Source organism: Eubalaena glacialis, chromosome 2, assembly GCF_028564815.1.
Source record: "Eubalaena glacialis isolate mEubGla1 chromosome 2, mEubGla1.1.hap2.+ XY, whole genome shotgun sequence".
Classification (NCBI taxonomy): domain Eukaryota; kingdom Metazoa; phylum Chordata; class Mammalia; order Artiodactyla; family Balaenidae; genus Eubalaena; species Eubalaena glacialis.
This window is the reverse complement of record NC_083717.1, coordinates 195492558-195513797: the sequence shown is the minus strand read 5'-3', so window position 1 is coordinate 195513797 and position 21240 is coordinate 195492558. Positions and strand designations below refer to the sequence as shown.

The 21240-nt window shown below is 55.6% G+C and overlaps 1 gene segment (V, D, J or C); it reads left to right on the top strand.

The window, feature by feature from the left end:
- Nucleotides 1-8309: 8309 nt before the first annotated feature.
- Nucleotides 8310-20331, top strand: LOC133084754 (immunoglobulin heavy constant gamma 1-like). The segment is given in 8 exon segments: nt 8310-8414; nt 9562-9679; nt 14191-14484; nt 14819-14863; nt 15004-15333; nt 15418-15738; nt 17337-17470; nt 20248-20331. Coding segments are annotated over 8 exon segments (1431 nt in total).
- The last annotated feature ends 909 nt before the right edge of the window (nt 20332-21240 follow it).

Below are 21240 nucleotides of genomic sequence, written 5' to 3'. Positions count from 1 at the left end.
AGGAACAAGACAAGGATGTCCACTCTCGCCACTCTTATCCAACACAGTTTTGGAAGTCCTAGCCACAGCAATCAGAGAAGAAAAAGAAATAAAAGGAATACAAATTGGAAAAAAAGAATAAAACTGTCACTATTTGCAGATGACATGATACTATACATAGAAAGTCCTAAAGATGCCACCAGAAAACTACCAGAACTAATCAATGAATTTGGTAAGGTTGCAGGATACAAAATTAATGCACAGAAATCTCTGGCATTCCTATACACCAACAATGAAAAGTCAAAAAGAGAAATTAAGGAAACACTCCTATCTACCATTGCAACAAAAAGAATAAAATACCTAGGAATTAGCCTGCCTAAGAAGGCGAAAGACTTGTACTTAGAAAACTATAAAACACTGATGAAAGAAATCAAAGATGACATAAACAGATGGAGAAATATACCACGTTCTTGGATTGGAACAATCAACATTGTGAAAATGACTCTACTACCCAAAGCAATCTACAGATTCAATGCAATCCCTGTCAAACTACCAATGGCATTCTTCACAGAATTAGAACAAAAAATTTTACAGTTTGTATGGAAACACAAAAGACCCCGAATAGCCAAAGCAATCTTGAGAAGGAAAACTGGAGTTGGAGGAATCAGGCTCTCCGACTTCAAACTATACCACAAAGCTACAGTAATCAAGACAAGTATGGTACTGACACAAAAGCAGAAATATAGATCAATAGCACATGACAGAATGCCCAGAGATAAACCCATGCACATATGGGCACCTAATTTATGACAAAGGAGGCAAGAATATACAGTGGAGAAAAGACAGCCTCTTCAATAAGTGGTGCTGGGAAAACTGGACAGTTACATGTAAAAAAATGAAATTAGAACACTCCCTAACACCGTACACAAAAATAAACTCAAAATGGATTAAAGACCTAAATGTAAGACCGGACACTATAAAACTCTTAGAGGAAAACATAGGAAAAACACTCTTTGACATAAATCACAGCAAGATCTTTTTTGACCCACCTCCTAGAGTAATGGAAATAAAAACAAAAATAAACACATGGGACCTAATGAAGCTTAAAAGCTTTTGCACAGTAAAGGAAACCATAAACAAGACAAAAAGACAACACTCAGAATGGGAAAAAATATTTGCAAATGAAACAACAAAGGATTAACCTCCAAAATATACAGACAGCTCATGGAGCTCAATATCAAAAAAACAAACAATCCTGTTAAAAAATGGGCAGAAGACCTAAATAGACATTTCACCAAGGAAGACATACAGATGGCCAAGAGGCACATGAAAAGATGCTCAACATCACTAATTGTTCGAGAAATGCAAATCAAAAGTACAATGAGGTGTCACCTGATGCCGATCAGAATGGCCATTATCAAAAAAATCTAGAAACAATAAATGCTGGAGAGGGTGTGGTGAAAAGGGAACCCTGCTGCACTGTTGGTGGGAATGTAAATTGATACCACCACTATGGAGAACAGTATGGAGGTTCCTTAAAAAACCAAAAATAGAACTACCATATGACCCAGCAATCCCACTACTGGGCATATACCCTGAGAAAACCATAATTCAAAAAGAGTCATGTACCACAATGTTCATTGCAGCTCTATTTACAATAGCCAGGACACAGAACCAACCTAAATGTCCATCGACAGCTGAATGGATAAAGAAGATGTGGCACATATATACAATGGAATATTACTCAGCCATAAAAGGAAATGAAATTGAGTTATTTGTAGTGAGGTGGATGGACCTAGAGTCTGTCATACAGAGTGAAGTAAGTCAGAAAGAGAAAAGCAAATACCATATGCTAACATATATATAGAGAATCTTAAAAAGAAAAAATGGTACTGATGGACATAGTTTCAGGGCAGGAATAAAGAGGTAGACGTAGAGAATGGACTTGATGACATGGGGTGGGGGAAGGGGGAAGCTGGGACGATGTGAGAGTAGCATCGACATATATACACTACCGAATGTAAAATAGTTGGCTGGTGGGAAGCAGAAGCATAGCACAGGGAGATCGGCTCGTGCTTTGCGATGACCTAGAGGCGTGGGATAGAGAGGACGGGAGGGAGGTTCAAGAGGGAGGGTATATGGGGACATGTGTATGCATATGGCTGATTCACTTTGTTGTGCGACAGAAACTAACACAGTATTGTGAAGTAATTATACTCCAGTAAAGATCTATTTTAAAAAAAGAAAAGAAAAGAAAAGAAATCAGCGGGGGAGTAGAGGACACTCCAAATCCCATTAGCACTGAGATCAAAGGAAATTCAGACACTCTGAGTCTCCTTCAGGTGCCTCCTACTAATGTTTCCCGGATGCTGGACTTCACTTCTAGGAGCACTGTGCTCGGTTGCAGGTTATTCAACATGGGAGGATCCCCTTTCTAAGCCAGATGGGCTGAGAAAGGGGAAGCTTAGGCTTTGCTGTAACACTGCCTGGCCTTTATGTAAGTTGGGGGTTGGGAAAATGGCCTAAAATGTGTCTCTTACAGTTAGATCTTTTTGCCACAGGATGGCAAAATGTACTGAGGTTCCCTATGTTCAGGTTTTTATGGCCCTTTATCATAACCCTGCTCTATGTGGCTCCTATAATCAAAAGAGTGAGGAATCAAAACAAAAAAAAAAAACTCTCCTGACATTCTAAACGATCCCCTTTTAACCACTACCACCCCGCACCCAGCTCTCAGGGGGGAAACCAAGCTTCTCCCACTCATGCAAATTCCCTCCAGATTCTTCTGGTCAAACTAAGACCCCCACCTCCCCAGAGGGACAACCCCTGATGGGACAGTGTATCAGCCAGCCTGCCCCTGTTATTAGGGCCAATTTGAGCACGATTTGGTCTATATTTTAGCTATGAAACTATGACTACAGAAAAAGAAAGATGTCTTTTTTGACACTGGATGGCCACAATATTCTTTAGACTCCAGAGAAAGTTGGTTAAGGTAAAACTCTTTTGAAATTACAAAACTGGTTCTTTTTGCATGTGCAGTTAGAGAAAGCTAGCTTGTTAAAACACTTTTTTTCAGAATTCTGACCCTGAGAGAACAAAAATATGCCTAGGGGAAAACTTGAAATTAACTCTTATGCTGTCCTTGAAATACAGACATAGCCCACTTTGCCTGAGACTTTGGCCTTGGATTAATTAGTAGAACTTCAAGCCAAGAAAAAAAAAGAGAGAGAGAGAGCGAGAGAGACAAAGAGGCATTTAAACCTCAAGTGGAAACTATGAGATATCTGTCTGGATATATTTATGCTTCAGTATGTGTCTTTGTCTTTGGATAATATTGCTGAGGTTAATTTGTAAATGAGCTCTATTTACTTGGCTTTTTAAAAGTAAGCACTTACAAATCAAGCAATTCTAAATAGAAGAGATACTAAGCTAAATAAATTTCAGGTTCACTTGATCTGGGAAATATTCAGTGTTGAATCTCTTACAATGTTTGTACACTTTGGAAATAATTATGTTTTAGTTTTTCCAGATTTTTGGTAACTTGAAACTTTAGAGCTTTGCTAAATCAGGTCAAATGAGAAGAACCCATTAAAGGTCTAAATCATTTTTAAGATAAAATACTGGAATATTGATTGCTGAACAAATCTAAATTTACCTTTTGTCTTCTTACAAGAGGGAAACTAAAGATGTTTGGCTTTATTAGACACATGCCTTGTACCACACTGAGAAAAGAAATTGTGCTTTGTGAAAGTGCATGTTTTTAGAGGTTATGGAATATGTTCTTAAGGTTGCTAATCAGAAAATGCCAACATGACAAACAGTTCACAATTGCTTTCTTCTTGGTTTTCACTAGAGATTAAGGTGTTTTTTTTTTTTTTTAATTAATTAATTAATTTATGGCTGTGTTGGGTCTTCGTCTCTGTGCGAGGGCTCTCTCCAGTTGTGGCAAGCGGGGGCCACTCCTCATCACGGTGCGCAGGCCCCTCACCATCGCAGCCTCTCCCGCTGCGAAGCACAGGCTCCAGACGCGCAGGCTCAGTAATTGTGGCTCACGGGCCCAGTTGCTCTGCGGCATGTGGGATCCTCCCAGAGCAGGGCTCGAACCCGCGTCCCCTGCACCGGCAGGCAGATTCTCAACCACTGCGCCACCAGGGAAGCCCGAGATTAAGGTTTTTAAGGGTTAAAAATTATAATACATCATTAAAGCTACTAAAAGGATAAGGGAGGGACTTCCCTGGCGGCATGGTGGATGACACTCCGCGCTCCCAATGCAGGGGGCCTGGGTTCGATCCCTGGTCAGGGAACTAGATCCCACATGCATGTCACAACTAAGAGTTCAAATGCCACAACTAAGGAGGCTGCCTGCTGCAACTAAGACCCCACACAACCAAATAAATAAATAAATAAATATTCCAAAAAAAAAAAGGATAAGGGAAACATTTTGGTGTGTGAAGCAAGTAGAATATATGTTGTCAGTGATAGAAGATATGAAGACTGGAATTTGGTTTTCTCTCTCTGTTAAGAGAACAAAGTTTCCTTGGAAAGCTGCCTTTGGTAACAGATTGTATGAATTTATTTGCCTTTAAGTGATTTATATTTGCTTTTAAAATCTTTTGTCACTTTGGTTGAGTAAATAAGTATTATTTCACAATGACCTATGATTCTATTTGACTAAGTGTTTTAAAACTTTTTGATATTTTTAACAAACTTCCCAAGAGTCAAATTCTAATTAAAGTTCTTCTGACCTCCAGCTAACTTTGAAGTGCTTCAGAAGGCCCCTGGAGCATCTCAAAAAATATATATTAAACTAACTGGGATTATTTGACAGATTGAATTACAGGAGAAACATTGTCAAATAAAAGGTCACAACAACAGAATCTGTAAAGATTATGGCACGTGCAGATAAAGTTCATTCCACTTCTACAAAAAGATTAATCCCTCATTGTCAGACTTCTGCCATCCTGATGTCCTTGTAGCATGGCAGTGGTCTACTCCAAAATCAGAGAAATTGAAATGGGTCAACAATAACTAAATTAAACAGTCAGGGCTATGGGAAATCCAAGATGGCTGCTTGGCTTTTCCCGGCTCCCTTGCAAGCCTCATTTTTTATTTGATGGGTTAAAGCCTTCCCTGGCTGCAAGGCTGATGCCCTCACAATGAAAAAGGAAATGGTTAGAAAATGTGTTTTCCACTGGGGGTACACTTTCTATAATCTCCAGTGATCAAGGCACCCACTTCACCGGACAAATCATACAAGCCTTAACCAAAAACCTTACAAACTTCTTAAAATTATCACCATCACTATCACCCTCAACCATCAGGCAAGGTCAATAAAACTAATGGAAAAACTGGACTCAAACAAAACCAAAACTAATTACATGGGATCCAACGAACTGCTAAATATGATTATAATTTTTATGACTTTTGTCTGACATATTACTGGCTTCTAATCTTTGTTTTTCAGATATAGAGAAGCCCTTCTCTTCAAGCTACTTATGGTTTACAACAATTAGGTGATTTACCTGTGGGTAAAATTAAAACGTTTTTCTTTTCTCTCTGCCTTGTCCCTCCAGAAATTGGAGACACTTGGTTATGAGCAGCCTTATCAGGTAAATAAGAAAGACTGTCTCCTGACATGTACAGGAATCTCCAAATATTTGGGAGACCTCTAGAAGAGAGAAATCCACCAGGCAAAATGTGATGGCAGGACTTTGGCATGGCTTTCTTGGCCTTGAGAGGCCTTTTGTGAATTTAGCCTGAGACCCCTTCTGAGGAATTACACCAGAGTCAGTATGGAGGAGCCTATGTGGTCAATGGGCCAGACTTATTTTAAAAACAAATTAGTCTTGATTTGGCTGTGTTTAATGGAGATAAGGGTACTTTCGGGGGGGAAAAAAAAAAAGAGGATTTTGTTTCACTAAATATTACATTCTAGATTTGTTAACTAAGGTGTTTACTAAAACCCACTTCCCAGATGGTCCCTTGCTGTTATGTTATATTGCTACAAGATTTAATTAAATTATTAAAAGGACACTCTAAGTTTGTTTCTGAAGCTTAACTTCGTAATCAGTCTTTGGATAAAGATCTCCACTAGCTACAAACAGGAGATTAACACCAGGCTATGGTCATTTAAGTTTAAAGGAACCAGCCTAGTAATACTAGAAAAAACAGACTAAGTCAGACAACCTGGGGATATACTGGGCTGCACCTAATGAAAGTTCTTGACTTACATTCGTACTTATGACCGTACTAATACTGCTAGCTATTTTATTTTTTATTGCCTGTTTTACAAAATCATTCTTTCTTACGTTACCGAATGTGTGACTGAGCCTCTGATAAAATGATAATATATAGTCCCATATGAGATCAATGATTGTAATAGTGTAACTCTAGGTATGGGAAGAAACAACAAGAGGGAAGAGTTTCCTGGACCATAAGAGACTAGTAAGACAGGTGGTCCAGAGACTTTTGGCTACTGCTAATAAGGCCTACTCCAGTAACAGCACATTGAGTGGCCTGTCAAAGAAATCTTTGCCAGAACTGGGAATGAGCATTCCTAGCACTGTGGGACGAAATGGTCATGAAACGCCCCCCAAACCTTGGTCAAATTCATGACCATAAAGGGACCCGGCCAACTGGAAACTGGCACTTGCTGCCTACCTCTACCAGGATTAAATCATGAGCCACTACGGCTGCTAACCTTCAACATACCCTGAACGGAGTTCAAGGTGGAGCTCAGGAAAGAGGCACTCTGTGCTCTGGGAAAAACTGACAGAACAGGCCTTCAGATAGATATTCTCAGATAAGGATTTTTAAGAGCCAAAATTCTTGCATCTTCTCATACTAGAAAAACACTAAAATCATTAATGGTGACAACTGTTTGGACTATTAAGGAAAAAACTACAATTAAAAGTCAAGATGGAAGAACTGTGGTTCAGACATCCAAGGTAATACTAGGTGAAACTATGGGTGTGATTTCAGACAGTCCTTGTATTGCTGAGAACTTAAGTTTTATGAGCTGTGTCAGATTTGAGGCCATCAGCTATACTCAAGACAACACCAGCTGGCAGCTGGTAACTGCAACCTTATGTTTGCAAGGTCTCCTCTTGTACCTATTACATTTTAGACAATGAAATTGCTTTAGATCAGATGCTAACAAGATGAAAAAACATGTATGACGACAAATAGCGCCTGTTATTTGTGTGTTAATACCACATTAAGTGTTAAAACCTACTTAGATAAAACCAGATAAGTGGCCACCTGGGTACAAGTCTCTTCGAAATGCCAGGTCCAGACTGGTTTTCAGACTTATTCTCCTGAAAAGAAATGAGATCGATTTTGTCTATTAACATTCAGGTTGTCCAGCTACTTGTAACTGGGTCTGTTACACCTACATCAATCACAATGGGCTAATAAAAAAGACGTCGCGGCCAAAAAACCAAAACATAAAACAGAAGCAATATTGTAAGAAATTCAATACAGACTTTAAAAATAGTCCACATCAAAAAAAAAAAAAAAACTTTTAAAAAAATGTATATAACCACGCCAAATGCTCCATTCCTTTGGACAGGGGAACCCAAGCGCTGACACTACCTGGACCACCATCAAAAAATGTTATGAAACGTAACCTGGTTCTTACTCCTCCTTGGGCCCCTGGTTACAATAATTCTTTTACTGATCTTTGACCCCTGCCTTCTTTTAATCAACTTGTTTAGTTTGTTCTCTCTAGAACACAGCAGTCTTCTAGACACGATGACAATAATGCAAAGATTCCAGCCACTCCTCAGAACAGATCCTGCCAAAATAACAACAGAAGTCGCCCTGGGGCCCCTTAATAAACCGGGGAAAGAGCTCCATGACCCCCAGATAGGTAGGATCTGCGAGCCCCATGCCAGCCTGAAGAAGCTGCAGAAGACAGACGTTCACCCTTCATCTTCCCAATAAAATATCACGGGGTTCACGTCTCTCAGGGGAGATTTGGGGTAAGAAATAGATGGGCCCCTGGGCTGAGGAGCTGGAGCTTGCCAAGCAGAGTAAACTGGAGCTCTGCTGTCCCTGACACTCCAAGGACAAGGTTAGCGGCAGGAGCTGAGCCCTGCTGGAGTAAAGAGACAAGACGACCACGTCCATCGCTCCTGAGGTCAGGGCAAGCTCCCCGCCCGCACACGCGCAGGAAGCCTCCTCGGGGGTCAAAAAGGGAGGGGGTGCCACCCCATAATGTGTTGTCAAACTTCCCGTTAGCCTTTGCGTTGGAATCTTTCTTGTCAAAAAGATACGCACTTGTCGGGAGGGCCCTAGGACAGGTCAGATGCGGGAGAAGAGGCGAGGTAATGGGCCAGAGGAAGACAAAGATCCGGGAGGACTGCCCTGTACAAACCATCTGGCCCCCGCTTTACTGCGCCTCATCAGGGAGGACGCCCACACCCTCTCCCCAGGTGAGTGTCTCTGCCTTGCTCCTGTCTTAAATAAACTACTTGTCTGCGCGCTCTCCCACATGTTCTGTTCTGTCTCGAACAGCAAGCTCCGTACCTCTTTTTACACTGTTTCCTCCTTGAAACACTCTTGCCTTCAAACGGGGCAAGAGCCAGGGCAACTTTGCTTCTAGCCTCCGCCCCTGGTGGTCTAGCAGCTAGGATTCCTGGTTTTCATCCAGGATACCCGGGTTCAATTCCTGGGCAGGGAACTAAGATCCCACTTCAGGGCCATTCACTTTTGTCTCTCCGAGAACAAGGCCTCCACCCATGGCACTTCTGGGTTGGGGGCTACGGTGTCTCTCCGGATGCCCAATCCCAGACCTAATGCTGAAGGTACAGGACGGCCCAGGGGGTGCACACAGGGTGTAGGGTGCGCTGCAGCACTCAGACGAGAAACTGAGGGTCAGTGTCCCCCAGAGATGGGACGACCAGTCTCGACCCACACACAGCAGTGGACGGGCTGCACGCTCTCTCTCACCTAGAGGGCCATTTTCCGGCCCCAGTGACCATCGTGAACTCTGTCCCCCGGGGGACAGCTGTGGCCGGGATAACAACTGCCCTCTGACCGTGCACGTTACACTGGCCTTTGGTCAGATATTGGGGCCACGGATGGAACCAGGGAGAGGAGGGAAGAGGCGGAAGACAGAGGTCTGGAGGGGAGGTCACCCCGGCAGGTAGGCAGGACAAGGCAGGGGCTGGGCTGCAGGCTGCGCCCAACCACACACTCTCCAGGGTCAGGAGAGGTGCCCACCAGGGCTGGGACACCCAGAGGGCTCGGACACCCAGAGGGCTCAGGCGAGGGGCCCGGTACCCAGGCTGCGGTGGGCAAACCAGGCATAATCCCTGCAGAAGGTGGAAAGCCGTGACAGCCTGCGTTCTCACTCTGTCCCCTGGGTCCAAGGGCACCGCTCACCACACCCCACACACCCACAAGAGACACCCCGGCTGCATCTGGACTCCCCCAGGCCCTCTGAGACAGAAAACACCCAGAAGAAAAGGGAATTTCAGGAAGCAATTTGAGCCACCCGGTTTCAGTCCTGTTCTTAGTGTTTGATGGTCTGGGGGAAGGGAGCTCACACCTCCGAGGGCTGGGTACCAAGTCCTATAGGAAGCGGGGCTGCAGTCACAGAGCACAGCCCTGAGGAACCACATGTGCCTGGGGCCGGAGCAGGGAGGGGCGCGGAGCCCTGGGCTGCAGGGGAGCGAGCCCACCACCCCAACCCTTGGTGAGTGGGGTCCGAGAGGGTCAGGACGAGGGAGTGGAATGGGGGCCACGGAGGGAAGCCTGGCCTCGGGGACCCCACAGAGCAGCTGGAGCAGCCAAGCGGGCACGGGGAAGGCGGGCTGCCCAGGGGTCACAGTGCTGGCCCAGGGCAGGGGCTAGGGAGCCCGGGCAGGGGCGTGTCCACACCAACAGGGCTGGAAACCCAGGGGCGGCAGAGCTCGGCGGGGCTGCTGGGTCTTCGAGGAACGTGATGGGCTGGGGGACGGGAGCCTGAGGGCTTCGCTTGGCCAGATGTGCTGCAGGCACAGGGCTGGGCTGGGGCTGAGGACGAGGCCAGGATGGGCAGGTGGGTCTGAGCGAGGACAGAGGGAGGACGCTGGCTCGGCACAGGGGAAGGAAAGGCCCCCCCGGTGGGGTGGGGGGGGGGAGGCTGAGGGTCCTGTCCAGGACAGTGGAGCCGGCTTGAGCCCCAGGGCAGTGGCAGGCGGGCTGGCGGTGGGTTCTGGGCTGGGGCCGGGGCCCAGGGCAGCGGGACGCCGGGAGCACAGCAGGCAGGGCTGGCCGCACAGGGGCTGAGCACGCAGCTCCACAGGCTACACGAGGGGCGAGCGGAGCCAGGGCCTGAGGGCCGGGAGCAGGGGCTGGGGGCCGGGAGCGGGGAGGCAGAGGGCAGATGACCCGGCAACTGGAGGGAGAAGCGACCAGAGGAGGATCCCGGGGGTGGTGGGAGAGAGAAGAGGGTGAAGCTCGGAAGGCCAGGAGCTCCTCTGGGAGGGGCCCACGGTGGGACAGGGGCGCTGCCAGGGGAGAGGGGGCCGGAGACAGGGTGGACACCTAGCAACTCCAGGGAACAGAGCTCAGCCCCGGGAAAGAAAGGAGTCAGGAGTGGAGCTGCACTAGGGTGAGGGCTCGGGGGTGGGCCAGAGGGGCACGGGTGCTGAGGGCCAGAGCTCCAGGGACAAGTGGCAGGGAGGCAACAGGTGAGCAGGGGGCTAGAGGGCAGGGGGTCAGGGGCTGCCTCAGGGGCTCTGGGGAGCAGGTAGACCTTGTGCAGGTGAGCCCGGGGCTGGGAGGGCAGGGAGCCGGGGGCTGCCTCAGGGGCTCTGGGGAGCAGGTAGAGCTTCTTTAGGTGACCACGGGGCTGGGAGGGCAGGGTGCTGCCCGGGAGGTTTGGGGGAGCAGGTAGAGCTTGTGCAGGTGAGCCCGGGGCTGGGAGGGCAGGGAGCCGGGGGCTGCCTCAGGGGCTCTGGGGAGCAGGTAGAGCTTCTGTAGGTGACCACGGGGCTGGGAGGGCAGGGGGCTGCCCGGGAGGTTTGGGAGAGCAGGTAGAGCTTGTGCAGGTGAGCAGGGGTTTGGGAGGGCCGGGGGCTGCCCCGGAAGGATTGGGGAAGCAGGTAGACCTTCTGTAGGTGAGTCTGGGGCTGGGAGGGCAGGGGGCTGCCCGGGAGCATTGGGGGAGCAGGTAGACCTTGTGTAGGTGAGCCTGGGTTTGGGAGGGCAGGGGGCTGCCTGGGAGTTTTGGGGGAGCAGGTAGAGCTTGTGCACGTGAGCCCCGGTTGGGAGGGCAGGGGGCTGCCCGGGAGCTTTGGCGGAGCAGGTAGAGCTTGTGCACGTGAGCCCGGGGCTGGGAGGCAAGCGGCTGCCCCAGGAGCTTTTGGGGACCAGGTAGAGCTTGTGCAGGTGAGCACGGGGCTGGGAGGGCAGGGAGCCGGGGGCTGCCTCAGGGGCTCTGGGGAGCAGGTAGAGCTTCTTTAGGTGACCACGGGGCTGGGAGGGCAGGGGACTGCCTGGGAGTTTTGAGGGAGCAGGTAGAGCTTGTGCACGTGAGCCCCGGTTGGGAGGGCAGGGTGCTGCCCGGGAGGTTTGGGGGAGCAGGTAGAGCTTGTGCAGGTGAGCCCGGGGCTGGGAGGGCAGGGAGCCGGGGGCTGCCTCAGGGGCTCTGGGGAGCAGGTAGAGCTTCTGTAGGTGACCACGGGGCTGGGAGGGCAGGGGGCTGCCTGGGAGGTTTGGGAGAGCAGGTAGAGCTTGTGCAGGTGAGCAGGGGTTTGGGAGGGCCGGGGGCTGCCCCGGAAGGATTGGGGAAGCAGGTAGACCTTCTGTAGGTGAGTCTGGGGCTGGGAGGGCAGGGGGCTGCCTGGGAGTTTTGGGGGAGCAGGTAGAGCTTGTGCACATGAGCCCCGGTTGGGAGGGCAGGGGGCTGCCCGGGAGCTTTGGCGGAGCAGGTAGAGCTTGTACAGGTGAGCACGGGGCTGGGAGGGCAGGGGCTGCCCGGGTGGTTTGTGGGAGCAGGTAGAGCTGGTACAGGTGAGCAGGGGTTTGGGATGGCCGGTGGCTGCCCCGGGAGCATTGGGGGAGCAGGTAGACCTTGTGTAGGTGAGCCCGGGGCTGGGAGGGCAGGGGGCTGCCTGGGAGGTTTGGGGGAGCAGGTAGAGCTTGTGTAGGTGTGCACGGGGCTAAGAGGGCAGGGTGCTGCCCAGGAGATTTGGGGGAGCAGGTAGAGTTTGTGCCAGTGTGCACGGGGCTAAGAGGGCAGGGGGCTGCCCAGCAGATTTGGGGGAGCAGGTAGAGCTTCTGTAGGTGACCACGGGGCTGGGAGGGCAGGGGGCTGCCTGGGAGGTTTGGGGGAGCAGGTAGAGCTTGTGCAGGTGAGCAGGGGTTTGGGAGGGCCGGGGGCTGCCCCGGAAGGATTGGGGAAGCAGGTAGACCTTCTGTAGGTGAGTCTGGGGCTGGGAGGGCAGGGGGCTGCCCGGGAGCATTGGGGGAGCAGGTAGACCTTGTGTAGGTGAGCCTGGGTTTGGGAGGGCAGCGGGCTGCCTGGGAGTTTTGGGGGAGCAGGTAGAGCTTGTGCACGTGAGCCCCGGTTGGGAGGGCAGGGGGCTGCCCGGGAGCTTTGGCGGAGCAGGTAGAGCTTGTACAGGTGAGCACGGGGCTAGGAGGGCAGGGGCTGCCCGGGTGGTTTGTGGGAGCAGGTAGAGCTGGTACAGGTGAGCAGGGGTTTGGGAGGGCCGGGGGCTGCCCCGGGAGCATTGGGGGAGCAGGTAGACCTTGTGTAGGTGAGCCCGGGGCTGGGCGGGCAGGGGGCTGCCCGGGAGGTTTGGGGGAGCAGGTAGAGCTTGTGTAGGTGTGCATGGGGCTAAGAGGGCAGGGTGCTGCCCGGGAGATTTGGGGGAGCAGGTAGAGTTTGTGCCGGTGTGCACGGGGCTGAGAGGGCAGGGGGATGCCCGGGAGCTTTGGGGGAGCAGGTAGAGCTTGTGCCGGTGAGCACAGGGCTGAGGGCAGGACGCAGGGCAGCTGGCAGTGGGGGCAGGGCAGGGAGTCGTACAGGATATCGGGGTGGGGGTCCCCCTTGGGTGTGCTGAGGGCCCTGAGCCAGAGAGAAGGGGCACAAGGACAGAGAGGACTCAGGTCTGAGATGGTGAACCGGAGCTCAGGTGGGCAGAGTCTAGACACTCGATGGACCGGAAGCCCGGGCTCAGCTGAGGGGCCAGGGTGAGGGGCTGGAGGCAGGTGAGGGAGCATCTGGGGGAGGGGAACCTGAGTGCACAGAGAAAGGAGAGCAGCCTTCCCGCTGGAGCTCAGGGGGATGGTAAGGCCGGGCGCAGGGGGCTACCCCAAGAACTCAGGGGAGCAGGCGGGGTTGTGCAGGGGAGCAGGGGGCTGGGAAGGCAGGAGCTGCCCACGAGCCCCGGGGTCAGGGGACGAGGGGCTGAGCTAAAGGAGCTTTGGTCTGGTGGGAGGGGCCAGGCGGACGGCAAGGCCGGGTGGAGAGAGGACCATGGGAGGGAAGGTCTCTGAGGCTGAAGGGGCAGGGGCATCCCTGAGGGGACCTGATGGGCTGCAATTCATGGGCCCAGTGTCCCCAGTTTTCCAGGCGCCTGTCAGGGCTTGGGACAGGAGGGTACGACGTGCCAAAGTGAGGTGGGGTTGATAGGGCAGTGGACCTGGCTGAGGGGATAGGAGGGGCCCTTTCAGGGCTCCGAAGGGGCTGCAGGTCTGAGCTGATCAGACCAGGTTCAGAGGGGACAGGTCCGGCCGGGGAATGGTGCTTGGGGTGCTAGCACCCTGCAGGAGAAAATGGCGAGGGGCAGTGCAAGGCTCCCAGGGATGCCAATGGGCAGAGCTGATGCAGAACACACGGGCCCTGGGTGGCAAAGAGCAGGCCAGGACAAGGGGACAGGAGCAGAGCAGGGCAGTGGGCTCAGGGAGCAGTAGCCACTGGTCAGGGCTCAGACCGAGGGCCTGATCAGGCCAGGCACCCACAGGAGGACTGGGGCCCAGGGGACTTTAATCCAGGTGGTCACCCAGCCCTGACTGGGCTGCTGAGTCCAGGACCCACAGCTGCGAAGGCAGAGAACCGCAGTGGCAGAGACCATGCCGGGCCGCTGGTCTTCAGACACGCTGGAAGCACATGGTCGCTGGGCTCAGCAGCGCCCCAGGCCTGCACACCTGATGCCCTGCCCAGACCCTCGCAGGGGTGAGGCCCTGCCAGTCACACGGCCTCCTCTCTCACAGCCTCCACCACGGCCCCGGCAGTCTACCCTCTGCCTCCCAGCTGTGGGAACACACCTAGTTCCACAGTGGTCGTGGGCTGCCTGGTCTTGAGCTACTTCCCTGAGCCAGTGACCGTGACCTGGAACCCCGGCGCCCTACCCAGAGATGTGCACACCTTCCCATCCGTCCTCGGGTCCTCGGGGCTGTACTCTCTCAGCAGCACTGTGACCGTGCCTGCCAGCACCTCGTCCGGCAAGACCTTCACCTGCAACGTAGCCCACCCGGCCAGCAGCACCAAGGTGGACAAGCGCATCGGTGAGGGGACGGGCCGCAGGGAGGGTGTCCACTACGAGACAGGCCCGGGGTCAGCCCTCCCACCTGAACGCACCGCACACCAGGGATGGTGAATCCCGCCCAGGGTGTCACGGGAGGCCTGTCTCTCTCCCTCACCTGAAGTCCTCCCAGGCTCGGGGAGGGGGTCCTCTGGGCGTTTCCACCAGGTCCAGTGTGGGCACAGGCTGGACGCCTCCCCCAGCCCCTGGGCCCACAGAGGTGGGCACAGGTCTCACCTGCCAAAACCTGGCCCTGCCCTAAGGCCAGCCCCGGGCCGTCCCCAACCCCGGTAACCTCCAGTCTGTTCTCTCTGCAGAGATCAACGGCCCAAACCCCTGTTCCAGGTGTCCCAAATGCCCACGTAAGTCAGCCGGCCTCACCCTCCACCCCTCGGAGGTGGACCTCGCCCAGGCGCGGCACTGGGGGGTGGGAGGGGGATGAATGGGTGCCCAAGAGGAGGTCCACCCAGGGGCTGACCCCCTACCGTGTCTCCCCGACCAGCCGCTGAGATCCCAGGAGGACCGTCCGTCTTCATCTTCCCCCCGACACCCAAAGACACCCTCACAATATCCCGAACACCGGAAGTCTCCTGCATGGTGGTGGACGTGAGCAAGGAGAACCCCGATGTCCAGTTCTCCTGGTACGTGGACAACGTAGAGGTCAAGACAGCCAAGACGAAGCCAAGGGAGGAGCAGTTCAACAGCACCTACCGCGTGGTCAGCGCCCTGCCCATCCAGCACCAGGACTGGCTGAAGGGAAAGGAGTTCAAGTGCAAGGTCAACAACAAAGGTCTCCCGGCCCCCATCGTGAGGACCATCTCCAAGGCCAAAGGTGGGTCAGGTGGACGGGCGCAGGAGGGTCCCTGGGGGCCAATAGCAGTGACCATCGTGCTAACAGCCATGTCTCTCCCCACAGGGCAGCCCCGGGAGCCGCAGGTGTACGTACTGGCCCCACCGCGGGAAGAGCTGGCCAAGAGCTCGGTCAGCTTAACCTGCATGGTCACCGGCTTCTACCCGGGCGACATCGACGTGGAGTGGCAGAGAAAGGGGCAGCCGGAGTCAGAGGGCAAGTACGGCACGACCCCACCCCAGCTGGACGCCGACGGGTCCTTCTTCCTGTACAGCAAGCTCAGGGTAGACAAGAGGAGCTGGCAGCAGGGAGACACCTACACGTGTGTAGTTTTGCACGAGGCTCTGCACAATCACAACACGCAGAAGTCCATCTCCCAGTCTCCGGGTAAATGAGCCCCACGGCACTGTCGCCCCAGCCAGCCCTCCCTCCCCGTGGGCTCTCAGGGTCCAGCGAGGACGCCTGAGCCCCAGCCCTGTGTACATTCCTCCCGGGCGCCACGAAATAAAGCACCCAGCGCCGCCCTGGGACCCCGCAATGCTGTCATGGTTCTTTCCGAGCAGAGCCCCGGGGCACGCCGGGCCTGCACTGGGGCAGGGGCGGACCCGGCTCTGGGTCACAGTTGTCACCACCAGTGCGCGAGAGCTGATCCCACTCAGGGCCAGACCCAGAGTGTGCGGGTCTGCGCAGGCCGCTTGGGGGCTGCCCGAGGCCGGGGAGGGCCCCTCCCGGAGGCGACAGCTGCTCCGGCCGCCCTCCGCCCGGCAGCTGCTGGGGCTGGAGTGTGTGCCCGGAACGGGAGAAGCCCACCAGAGACCCTCAGGAGAATGAGTGCCCACTTCTTCCCGCCCCTGTTCCAGCCCAAGCTGTGGGACACTGGCCGTCCTCGTCCCCACGTTCCTGTCCCCGGCTCCAGGGTCCGCGTGCCAGCTCTGTGCCCTCACGGGGGCCACACGCGGCCCGGGGTGGGTGGACGGCCCTGCTGCACCGTCGGGCACGGGAGATCAGGCCCCGCCCCCCAGGCCAGGTGGCTCTGCCCTGCTTGTCCCTGCCAGGGGCCAGGCCTGTGCACTCGTGGGGACACTCATCCCTGTGCCCAAAAGGGGCAGAGGCAAGCGGCCTTGAGTGCCCGGGGAGGGACCCTCCAGATGCACCTGTGGACACTGAGCCCAGAGCCATTGAAAACAAGCCCCCCACTGAGCCACACCAGCCCACACACCACCGCCTTCATCCACATGCACTCACCTGCCCGCGTACACGCGTGTGCGGTGCGCCCACCACACACACCCACACGCATGCACACACGCGGGCCTTGCACACGGGCCCTCCCACAGGGCAGCCGCACAGACCCACACCCGACCACAGAGCTGGGTCTCATGAGTCCTCACCGTAGACCCCAGCCTGGTCCCCACCCTCCAACGCCCATGGGCTGCTCAGCGGCCCCTCCCCACACTGACCGCACTGACCACCTCCGTCACCCATCCCTCTTCCCTGGGGCGCCGACACCGCCTGCCGAACAGGCCAAAATCCTCCCACAGCCCCCTCGTCCCGGCACTCCCAGCCCCGCGGGCACAGGGACAGAGCCCAACACCGTCCTGCCCCTTCCCTGGGGCAGGGCCCACGGCCCACGTGCTCTGCTGACCCTCCCGCCCTCCGGGTCTGGCCCCCAGGGGGAGAGGAGGTCGGGGCCTGAGCCACTGTCCTACGGGGGGTCCGGGCACCCTCCCCCCAAGGGCCCCAGCTCAGCGCACAGCACAGGAGAGGGAGCAGGACCCACTGGCCAGGCCGAGACTGGGGCCCAGGCTGGAGGAATGGGGGGCTGGGGCTGGTGCCCAGCGACTGTCCTCAGGTGCCTCTGGCCCGGCCCACCTGGGGCATCCCGCCACCACCCCGCCACAATGGGAGCCGCGCTGCGAGGCCCCGATGACCCCACCCCTGCCCCCCAGGGGGAGGCACAGTACTGACCCCCCCCCCTCCCTGTGCAGAACTGCTCCTAGAGGAGGAGACCTGTGCTGATGCCCAGGACGGGGAGCTGGACGGGCTGTGGACGACCATCTCCATCTTCATCACCCTCTTCCTGCTCAGCGTGTGCTACAGCGCCACCGTGACCCTCTTCAAGGTGTGCGGGCTGGCCCTGCTGCTCCCTCGCTGCCCCCACTGTGCCTCCAAGTGTCCCCGTCCCCCACTGTCCCCCACTGTCCCCTCACTGTCCCCCATTGTACCTCACTGTCCCCCACGGTCCCTCACTGTCCCCCACTGTCCCCCACTGTCCCCCACTGTCCCCTCACTGTCCCTCACGGTCCCCCACTGTCCCTCACTGTCCCTCCCTGTCCCCCACTGTCCCCCACTGTCCCTCACTGTCCCCCACTGTCCCCCATTGTACCTCACTGTCCCCCACGGTCCCCCACTGTCCCCTCACTGTCCCCCATTGTACCTCACTGTCCCCCACTGTCCCCCACTGTCCCCCACTGTCCCCCATTGTACCTCACTGTCTCCTCACTGTCCCTCACTGTCCCCCACTGTCCCTCACTGTCCCTCACTGTCCCTCACGGTCCCTCACTGTCCCCCACTGTCCCTCACTGTCGCTCACTGTCCCTCACTGTCCCCCACTGTCCCTCACTGTCCCTCACTGTCCCTCACGGTCCCTCACTGTGCCCCACTGTCCCTCACTGTCCCTCACTGTCCCTCACTGTCCCCCACTGTCCCTCACTGTCCCTCACTGTCCCCACTGTCCCTCACTGTCCCTCACTGTCGCTCACTGTCCCTCACTGTCCCCCACTGTGCCTCACTGTCCCTCACTGTCCCCCACTGTCCCTCACTGTCCCCCACTGTCCCCCATTGTACCTCACTGTCCCCCACTGTCCCCCACTGTCCCCTCACTGTCCCCCATTGTACCTCACTGTCCCCCACTGTCCCTCACTGCCCCTCACGGTCCCTCACTGTCCCCCACTGTCCCCTCACTGTCCCCCACTGTCCCTCACTGTCCCCCACTGTCCCCCATTGTACCTCACTGTCCCCCACTGTCCCCCACTGTCCCCTCACTGTCCCCCATTGTACCTCACTGTCCCCCACTGTCCCTCACTGTCCCCCACTGTCCCTCACTGTCCCCCACTGTCCCTCACTGTCTCTCACTGTCTCCTCACTGTCCCTCGCTGTCTCCTCATGGTCCCTCACTGTCTCCTCACTGTCTGTCTCCTCACTGTCCCTCACTGTCTCCTCACTGTCCCTCACTGTCTCCTCACTGTCACTTATTGTCCCCTCACTGTCCCTCACTGTCACTTATTGTCCCCTCACTGTCTCATCATTGTCCCTCACTTTCTCCTCACTGTCCCTCACTGTCTCCTCACTGTCCCTCACTGTCCCTCACTGTCTGTCTCCTCACTGTCCCTCACTGTCTGTCTCCTCACGGTCCCTCACTGTCTGCTCACTGTCTCCTCACTGTCTCCTCACTGTCCCTCACTGTCTCCTCACTGTCCCTCACTGTCTCCTCACTGTCTGTCTCCTCACTGTCCCTCACTGTCTCCTCACGGTCCCTCACTGTCTGCTCACTGTCTCCTCACTGTCTCCTCACTGTCCCTCACTGTCTCCTCACTGTCCCTCACTGTCTCCTCACTGTCTCCTCACTGTCTCCTCACTGTCCCTCACTGTCTCCTCACGGTCCCTCACTGTCTGCTCACTGTCTCCTCACTGTCTCCTCACTGTCCCTCACTGTTCCTCACTGTCCCTCACTGTCCCTCACTGTCTCCTCACTGTCCCTCACTGTCCCTCACTGGCCCACACTGTCCCTCACTGTCTCCTCACTGTCTCCTCACTGTCTCCTCACTGTCCCTCACTGTCTCCTCACGGTCCCTCACTGTTCTTCACTGTCCCTCACTGTCTCCTCACGGTCCCTCACTGTCTGCTCACTGTCTCCTCACTGTCTCCTCACTATCTCCTCACTGGCCCTCACTGTCGCCTCACTGGCCCTCACTGTCTCCTCACTGTCCCTCACTGTCCCTCACTGGCCCACACTGTCCCTCACTGTCTCCTCACTGTCCCTCACTGTCTCCTCACTGTCCCTCACTGTCTCCTCACTGTCCCTCATTATTGCCTCACTGTCCCTCACGGTCCCTCACTGTCACCTCACTGTCCCTCACTGTCACCTCACTGTTCCTCACTGTCTCCTCACTGTCCCTCACTGTCTCCTCACTGTCTCCTCACTGTCCCTCACTGTCCCTCACGGTCCCTCACTGTCCCTCACTGTCCCTCACTGTCTCCTCACTGTCCCTCACTGTCCCCTCACTGTCCCTCACTGTCTCCTCATTGTCCCTCACTGTCCCTCACTGTCTACTCACTGTCCTTCACTGTCTCCTCACTGTCTCCTCACTGTCCCTCACTCTTCCTCACTGTCTCCTCACTGTCCCTCACTGTCTCCTCACTGTCCCTCACTGTCTCTCACTGTCCCTCACTGTCTCTCACTGTCCCTCACTGTCTCCTCACTGTCCCTCACTGTCTCCTCACTGTCCCTCACTGTCCCTCATGGTCCCTCACTGTCCCTCACTCTCCCCCACTGTCCCTCACTGTCTCCTCACTGTCCCTCACTGTCCCCTCACTGTCTCCTCACTGTCTCCTCACTGTTCCTCACTGTCCCTCATCATCCCCTCACTATTCCTCACTGTCTCTTAATTTCCCCTCACTGTCCCTCACCATCGCCTCACTCTCCCATCACCTTCCCTCACTGTCCCTCACTGTCCCCTTACTGTCCCCTCACTGTCCCCCACTCTCCCTCACTGTCCCCATCATGTCCTCATGTCCACCCTGGAAACCCTCGCTGTCCGTCGGCCCGGGACGGGGGGGCAGGCCCTGGGCAGCGGCCCGGGTGGGTTCCAGCCTGCACTCACCCCCGCCGCCCCTCAGGTGAAGTGGATCTTCTCGTCGGTGGTGGAGCTGAAGCAGACGATCGTCCCCGACTACAGAAACATGATCGGGCAGGGCGCCTAGCGCTCACTGCGGGCTGCGTCCAGGGCCACCCCGGACCGGCAGGACCACGTCCATCGCCTTGTGCCACTCAGCCTGCGCCAGGCCTGCTCCTCCGCCCGCTGACCTCGCCAGCCTCTGAGCTCACGAGTACCCTCGCCTGCACCCCCGGCCTCTGGCCTCGTGGCCACCACAACCTGCCCCCCACCCCACTCACAGACCCGAGTGGACAGCAGGTGATGCCCAACCTGAGCTGATGTCCCCGCAGGACACCTCCGGGGCCCCAGGGACCACCGGGAACGCCCGGGTCGGCGTGGGGGTCCCCCTGGAGGAGGAGGAGGCCGGCCTCCCGGGCTTCTACACAGGGCCCGCCCCCTGCATCTTGTCCCGGCCGGGCTCCAGACGCAGGGTCCCGGGAGGACGGCCTGTGTCAGATGCTGGAGGGGAACCGCCGCCCCTCAGCGCCCGCCTCTCCCAGCAGGAGAGCTTCTGCTGGTGCCGCTAACGGTCCCTCCGGTCACCTCCACCGAGGACGCTGCTCAGAGCAGGGCCTGGGCCCGAGGCCGCTGCAGGAGCCCCAGCGCGGGAGGCGGTGAGGTCCGGCCAGACCGGCCTCCCGGAGAGGGCCCTGCTGACCTGGTGCCCTGCGGGCTGAGCTGGAGGGGCTCCCGGAGAAGAGGGCAGAAGGCGCGGCCAGCCCATCCTGCAGCCAAAGGCCTGAGTCACGTACAGCAGGAGCTCCGCCTGCACCGGGGTGGGGGTGAGAGGCGTGACCCCCGTTGGGTCAGCCTCCAGGCCCGGTACCAACTCTCAGTCTCTGGGGAAATGCGCACTCAGCATCTGCGTGCGGAGGAGCCGCCCCCCCGGGCGGGAAGGAAGGTCCACGTCATCGCAGCGTGGGGGGCTGGTCTCCGTTTTAAATGCTGGAGCCCA